The sequence below is a fragment of the Dipodomys spectabilis genome, unplaced genomic scaffold, assembly GCF_019054845.1.
Source record: "Dipodomys spectabilis isolate Male_0828 unplaced genomic scaffold, ASM1905484v1 ptg000715l, whole genome shotgun sequence".
NCBI lineage: Eukaryota > Metazoa > Chordata > Mammalia > Rodentia > Heteromyidae > Dipodomys > Dipodomys spectabilis.
In genome coordinates this window covers 56,900-64,222 of record NW_024871392.1, presented here as the reverse complement: position 1 = coordinate 64,222, position 7,323 = coordinate 56,900, and the positions used below count along the sequence as shown (strand labels likewise).

Below are 7,323 nucleotides of genomic sequence, written 5' to 3'. Positions count from 1 at the left end.
ACAGAAGACTGCTAATTAGGAACCATGATTGGTTCCTTAGTTACCAGAGAAAGGGGGCGGGTGGGGAGGGGGGGATGAGAGACCAAAAATAAGTTTAGCAGTAATTTCAGACAAAACTAAAATATTTGCCAGCTGTTGCTGGAAAGTAAGTGTTAGATCCTGCACCAAGGCAAGATAACAGAATTATGAAGGGATCAGGCTGACCAGTCCAGGAATTTGAGCAGTTTCTAACCCCAACTCTGTGGAGAAAACATTTAGGACAAGACAATTCAACATTCCTGTGGTTAGCCCCACTTAACCAACTGATGATGTATGATTTAACCTATCCTGTAACTGCTAAGCTAGAAAGGCCCCGCCCTTAGTGGAAATGATCATACCCCTAACCAATGAGCTTGATTTCCTTCTCCTGCTATATACTCAATAAAAACCCTGCTGGACAAGGCGTCGGGGCTCACAACTCTGACCCGCTGCATCGGTGACGATTGTGAGTCCAAGCTGGAGCTTGCAAATAAACGACTCTTTTGCTGTTTGCATTGGTCATGGTCTCTGGAGTTGCTTGGGAGGCCTGAGTTCGAGGCTAACATACTCATTCCCCATTTGCTCTAAACTGCTCTACAAATAGGTTCTAGGATTCTGCCTACAAATCCATTCTTTATCACTGGCTGTTGTACTCATTACTACCGCCCTTGAATTCCATGTTTGTCAAGGTGGAACCAAAAATGGCCACATTGAAGCCAGGAGTGGCTGACTCATGCCTGTAATCCCAGATATGCAGGAGGCTGAAGATCTCGGTTCAAAGCCTCACGGAGCAGGAAAGTATATGAGAAAGTCGAATAAATGAGCAGAGAACTGGAAGTCGAGTTGAGACTCATAATGATAGAGTAATAGGTTGGAGTGAGAAAAGCCATGTGAGAATCAAATGCAAGGCCCTGACCTGAGTTCCAGCCCTGGTACCTGCACAGCAACATTAGGAGAGAAGGAAGGAAGGAAGGAAGGAAAGAAGGAAGGAGGGAGAGAGGGAGGGAGGGAGGGAGGGAGGGAGGGAAGGAAGGAAGGAGGAAACGACTCTCTGTTATTCAGAGTCTTGGGGTTCACGTGTGGAAATGGGGTCATCTGTAACCTCAGCCGACATTGTGGGGCTCCAGTCCTTTGCTCTATGAGTGCTTTAGCAATCTGTTTTCTTTCCAGGTGTGGGAGCACCTGCCTATAATCCCATTACTTCTCAGAAGCCAACCCAAACCCATGAGGTTATTTAGAAGACTTTCCTTTGGTGGTTTCTTGTGAACTCAAGTCTGTGGGTCTGTCTGTCAGCCTTTCCCCACCTCCACTTCATCGCTCTCCTCCTACCCCCTCCTCTTCCTCTCCCTGCCCCTCCTCCCCAACTGAACTGGGGCTGGAACCCAAGGGCAGAGCTTTACATCTTCCCCATTTTGTCTAAACTGCTCTACTAACAGGTTCCACCTTTCTACCTACAAATCCATTCTTTATCGCCGGCTGTTGCACTCATTACACTGGTCCTTGAATTCCACGTTTGCCAAGGTGGTTTAAAACATGGTCTCATGGAGGCCAGGTGATGGGGACTCACGCCTGTAATCCCAGATGTGCAGGAGGCTGAGAGCTGAAGATCTCAGTTCAAAGCCTCACGGAGCAGGACAGTCCCTGAGGAAGTCTAATGAAGCAGCACAGAACTGGAAGTCGTAGAGCAAGAGGCCAAGTGAGAGTCAAATGCCAGGACCTGCCCTGAGTTCCAGCCCTGCTACCAGCACAGGGATGGAAGGAAGGGAAGAAGGAAGGGAGGGATCCTTGAGTCTTCTGAGACTGGGGTTCCCTTCTGGAGTTGGGGTCACTGCTAACCCTCAGTCCACGTTCTGTGGCTCCAGTTCTTCTGTGTCTGACAGGTTTAGCACCTGTTTTCTGCCCAGGTGTGGTGGCACACTCCTATAATCCTGTCCCCTCTCAGAGGCTGGGGGAAGGAGGATTGTGAATTCCAGGCCAGCCAGGGAGACTCTAGGAACACAATCCAACAGAAAGACGTCTGGTTTGATAAAAAGACCCCCCAAACCCTGAGATGGAGATGCAGAAGTCTTTCTCTTTGCTGGCTCCGTGTGAACTCGTGAGTCTGTCAGTCTGTCTGTCTCCCCATCCTCCCCCTCCCCCACACTCCTCCCTCACCCAGCCTAGGGCTGGAACTGCAGGCCTGAGCTCCACTCCTGGGCGCAGCTCTGTCCTGATGCCCTCTGCGGCCCCGCCCTGGGCGGGCCTGTGCTCACACCCACGGCCACACCTGCACCTGGGAGCATAAATGCGCCTGCAGCCCTGCGCAGCAGCAGACACCGCCAGCGCCTGCATCTGCAGCCCTAGGTCTCTGTCGCTGCCGCCAGCGCTGCCTACGACGACGGCCACGGCCTCAGCCTCAGCCTCAGCCCCAGCCTCAGCCTCAGCCTCAGCCCCAGCCTCAGCCCCAGCCTCAGCCTCAGCCTCAGCCTCAGCCTCAGCCCCAGCCCCAGCCCCAGCCGCAGCCTCAGCCTCAGCCATGCCTCCGTTCCTAGGCATGCCCCCGTCTCCATTGGAGCCTGCGCCCCCGGCGGAGCCTGCGCCCCCGGCGGAGCCTGCGCCCCCGGCGGAGCCTGCGCCCCCGGCCGCATCCACAGACACATCTGCGCCCGCGGCTGCACCGTCCGCGCATGCGCCGGACTCCGCGTCCGCAGCGTCTACGTCTTCTGCGTGGGCTACGCTTCTGTCTTCGGGGCTGACGCTCGACTACCCCTCCTATGTGGACGTCTACCTCTATGATTTCCCGTGGTCCACAGCGTCCGCGGCTCCGCCCGCAGCGTGGCCTCCAGCGTCAGCGTTGGCGGCGCCTGCGTCTCCGCCTGCAGCTCAGGCTGCGCCGTCCGTGCCGGTGACGCCGTCCGCCAGTGCGCCCGACGCTGTGTCCGCGTCGTCTACGTTATCTACGTTATCTACGTCATCCACGTCTGCTTCGTCCGCGGCTCCTCTGCGCACGTCCTCGGCCTCGTGTACGCGCACAGCCGGGTCCGGGGCTGCGTCGGCTCCATCTCGGTTTACACCGTCCGCGGATGCAGCCGAGTCTACGTCCGTGACGTCTACGCCATCGACGTCCTCCACGTCGTGTGCGATCATGTAGGCCACGCGTTTGGATCCAGGCTGAGCAGGAGGAAGGGACGGGGATCGAGGGCCCGGGACTCCCCGTCACCTCCACGCAAACCCCGGCTGCTGCCAGGGATCGAGGCCCGCTCCGGCCTGCTGCTGCCCCTCACGCCACGGGGCCCTGTGGGGCAGGGTGGAGCTCCCCGAGATTGGGCCTGGGGGGGGTGCGTGGGACCCCAGCCTGTCCCCTGTCTGCTGGGACCGGCCTGGGGTTGGTGGGTGGGTGTCCTCCTCCTCCTCCTCCCGACCTGCCTCACACAGCCATGGAGCCGGCGATCGCGTGCACACCTCCACCACCGAGAGCCCAATAAACCTTCTGCATTGTGAGATGACCGTGTGCAGACTTTGTGATATGGAGTGTGTGTGTGTGTGTGTGTGTGTGTGTGTGCAAGCCAATAACTGTTCTGAACTATGGGATGAGCCCTTCCCAGTGCTTTGCTTTTCCTACAACAGAAGAGCTAGCACTTGAGCCCAAATCCACTTGCCATTTCTTGGTGGTTCCTTAGGCACTAGGGTCGCAGTTTCCTGCCCAGGCTGATTTGGAGCCGGCCCAGGCTGTCTTTGAATAGCCAGCTTCAGATCTCAGCTTCCGGAGTAGCTAGAATGACAAGGGTGAAGACAGGCTCTCCCACAGCCATCCTAGCTACTCAGGAGGCTGAGATCTGAGGATTGGGATTCAAAGCCACCCTGGGCAGGAAAGTCCATGAGACTCTTATCTCCAATAAACCACTAGAAAACCAGAAGTGTCCTGTGGCTCAAGCCGTAGAGCGCTCACCTTGAGCTGAAGAGCTGAGGGACAGCGCCCAGGCCCAGAGTTCAAGCCCCACCACTGACCAAAAACTAAAGAAATGCTCCTATTGAAGCCAGGTGCTGAGATTCAGGCCTGTAATCCCAGATGTTGAGGAGTCTGAGCTAAAATCTCAGTTCAAGGACTGACTGGGCAGGAAAGTCCATAAAAATTCCAATGAAGAAGCAAAATGCTGAAAGTCTTGTGTGACTCAAAGTGGTAGAGGGGCAGACATGTGGAAGAACAAACAAGTGAGAAAGCAAAAGCAAAGCCTTGCCTGGGGTTCTAGACTCAGTACCAGCACTAGGAAGGAAGGAAGGATGGAAGGAAGGAAGGAAGGAAGGATGGAAGGAAGGAAGGAATCTCTGAGACTCTGAGTGTCAGGGTCCCGTGGGGAGGTGGGGTCGTCTCTAATGGCTTCGTGGGCTGCAGTTCTTCGGTCTCTATGAGGTTCAGCATCAGTTTTCTACCCAGCTGTGGTGGCACAGCCTGGAATCCCTCCGCCACTCAGCAGGGGGAGGAGGGAGGCTGGTGAGGTCCAGGCCAGCCAGGGGGACTCTACCATCCAACACCCCAAAGCCAGATGTCTGCTTGCTGAAAGCAGCACCCCACCCTCGCGACATGGGGCTCAGAGGTGCTTCTGGCTGCTGGATCTTCGTGGACGCGGGTCTGTCTGTCTGTCTCTCCCCAGCTCCCCGCTCCTCCCTGTCCCTCGGCCTGTCCCGACGGCGGCCTGCGAGCTCCCAGCCGGACTCCGCTCCTGGAGCCGCCTGACTCCTGTCTCGGGGCCTGCGCGCACGCCCGCGTCCACGCCGCGGCTCTGGGGGCCAATCCGCCCTTGGGCCTGCGGTGCGGTGCTGCGCGCTAGGTCTGTGCGGATCGCCAGAGCTGCAGCCGAGCCCCGCCCCGCCACAGCTCCGCCCACCGCCGCCGCCGCGCGCGTCTGCGCCTGCGCCGCGCCGGCCACCTCGACGGCCGCGTCGAGTCCACCGTGCGCGCACACGCCCGACGCTGCGCCCGAGTCTCCGCCGGCGACGTCTACGCCGTCTGCGTCCGCCTACGCCGCCGGCGCGCACCCTGCCTACGCCATCTGCGTCTGTGCGGAAGGCTGCGCGGCCCCGGGACGTGCATGGTGGACGCGGGAACGGCCGCAGGATGCCTCGGAGAAGAGGCCCCGTCATCCCCGGCTCTGACAGCCTCTGCTGCGGATCCTCTGACAGCAGCTTCTCCAGATCCTGTCACAGCCACTGCTCCAGATCCTGTCACAGCCACCGCTCCAGATCCTCTGCCAGCGATTCCTCCAGATCCTCTGCCAGCGATTCCTCCAGATCCTCTGCCAGCGATTCCTCCAGATCCTCTGCCAGCGATTCCTCCAGATCCTCTGCCAGTGATTCCTCCAGATCCGATCACAGACACTGCTGGGGATCCTCTGACAGTGATTCCTCCAGATCCTCTGCCAGCGATTCCTCCAGATCCTCTGACAGCGATTCCTCCAGATCCTCTGACAGCGATTCTTCCAGATCCTCTGCCAGCGATTCCTCCAGATCCTCTGACAGCGACTCCTCCAGATCCTGTCACAGCCATTACTGCGGATCCTCTGACAGCGACTGCTGCGAATCCTCTGACAGTGATTCCTCCAGATCCGATCACAGCCATTGCTCCAGATCCTGTCACAGCCACTGCTCCAGATCCTCTGACAGCGATTCCTCCAGATCCTGTCACAGCCACTGCTCCAGATCCTCCGGTGTTATCCTCAGGCCCCAGCGATCTCGGGGCACCTCCCCGCCTCCCCGATCCCGTCCCCGCTGGAGGTGAAGCCAGCACAAGGGGCTCCATCCTCATCTGCAGCCCTGACCTGTGGCCCAGCTCCCGTGCAATCTTGTAGGCCAAGAGCTCGGAACCAGGCTGAGCAGGAGGAAGGGACAGGGGGTCCAGGGGGCTCCATGTCTCCCCATCACCTCCACACAAAGCCCGGCTTCCTGCCAGGGGCTCGAGGCCCGGCCTGCTGCTCTCTCCCTCACCCCAGCGGCTGTCGTCTGAAATTTGGGGGTCTCCTTGGGGTCCTGTGGGGCATGGTGGGGGCTCCCTGAGGTTGGGCCTAGGGAGGGGGTGTGGGACCCCAGCCTGTCCCCCTGTCTTCATGGGGGGGTGGATTTCCTCCTCCTCCACCCGACCTGCCTCACAGAGCCTGTACACAGCAATGGAGCTGGCGATCGCGTGCACATCTCGAGATCTATGAAACAAATAAAACTGCATTGTAAGATGACCGTCTCCAGACTTTGTTATATGGTGTGTGTGTGTGCCAAAAATTGGGTTGAACTCTGGGAGGAGCACCGTGTTTGTGCTTTTTTCCCCACAAAGACCAAGAGCTACCACTGCAATGGAACTCCACTTCCCACTTCTTGGTCGTTCCTTGCAGATCAGAATCTTCAAGATTCCCTCTCAAGCTGGCTTTGAGCCACCATCCTCAGATCTCAGACTCCTGAATATCTATGATGACAGGCTGGAGCCATTTGTTTGTCTCCTTAGGGTCTTAGGACCGCCCTCCCCCCAGATTTGCTCAGATTTGGTGAGTTTTGGGGCTGGATGATGGACAGCGTTGAGGGGTTCTTGTGGTAATGAACCCACTACTTAAAGAGGAAGAACTCCATCATGTGAGACATAGGTCAACTCATTCATGAGAAGCTCCAGCATTTTGTCTAAACTGCTCTACCAACAGATTCAATGATTCAGCCTAAAAATCCCGTAGCCAGTGATAAAGATTGGTTTTAGCTGGGCACCAGTGGCTCACTAGCGACTCAGGAGGCTGACATCTGAAGACCACGGTTCAAAACCAACCCAGGCAAGAAAGTCTGTGAGACTCTAATCTTCAATAAACCACTCAGAAAACCGGAAGTGGTGCCATGGCTCAAGTAGTAGAATGCTTGCCTTGAGCAGAATTGGTGAGCGACAGCGCGCAGGCCCAGAGTTCAAGACCCATGACTGGGGGTGGGGGGTAAGAATGTTTTTTCTCACTCCACAGTAGTGCTCTATCAGCATTTTGCTTGTTCGTTAGACTTTCTCATGGACTTTCCTGCCTAAGCAGGCTTTGAACTGAGATCTTCAGTTTTCAGTCTCCTGCATATCTGGGATTACAGGCATGAGTCACCCACACCTGGTTTCATTGGGACCATTTTTGATTCCACCTTGACAAACATGGAATTCCAGGATCATTGGAATGATGCAAAAGCCAGTGATCAAGAATGGATTTGGAGGCAGAATCCCGGAACCTGTTTGTAGAGCAATTTAGAGAAAATGGGGGATGAGTACAACTCTGCCCTTCTGTTCCTGGCCCAGTTCAGATGGGGCAGGAGGGAGAGGGAGGG

The 7,323-nt window shown here is 56.8% G+C and overlaps 1 protein-coding gene across 1 annotated transcript; it reads left to right on the top strand.

Annotated features, from left to right (window-relative positions):
* The first annotated feature begins 2,551 nt into the window (after positions 1 to 2,551).
* On the top strand, positions 2,552 to 5,151 carry LOC122102011 (forkhead box protein F2-like). Its single transcript, XM_042672530.1, has 3 exons — positions 2,552 to 2,724; positions 2,811 to 3,335; positions 4,650 to 5,151. Exons 1-3 carry the CDS (start codon positions 2,552 to 2,554, stop codon positions 5,149 to 5,151), a joined length of 1,200 nt encoding a protein of 399 aa, XP_042528464.1.
* Positions 5,152 to 7,323: the final 2,172 nt, after the last annotated feature.

Bases quoted from the DNA above. Each gene is read 5' to 3' on its own strand.
- LOC122102011 (XM_042672530.1), top strand. From the start codon at position 2,552: ATGCCCCCGTCTCCATTGGAGCCTGCGCCCCCGGCGGAGCCTGCGCCC. The intron at 2,725-2,810 runs GTGGGCTACGCT...CGTGGTCCACAG, and splicing joins GCAGCGTCTACGTCTTCTGC to CGTCCGCGGCTCCGCCCGCA. The intron at 3,336-4,649 runs GTGCGTGGGACC...GTCTCTCCCCAG, and splicing joins CGAGATTGGGCCTGGGGGGG to CTCCCCGCTCCTCCCTGTCC.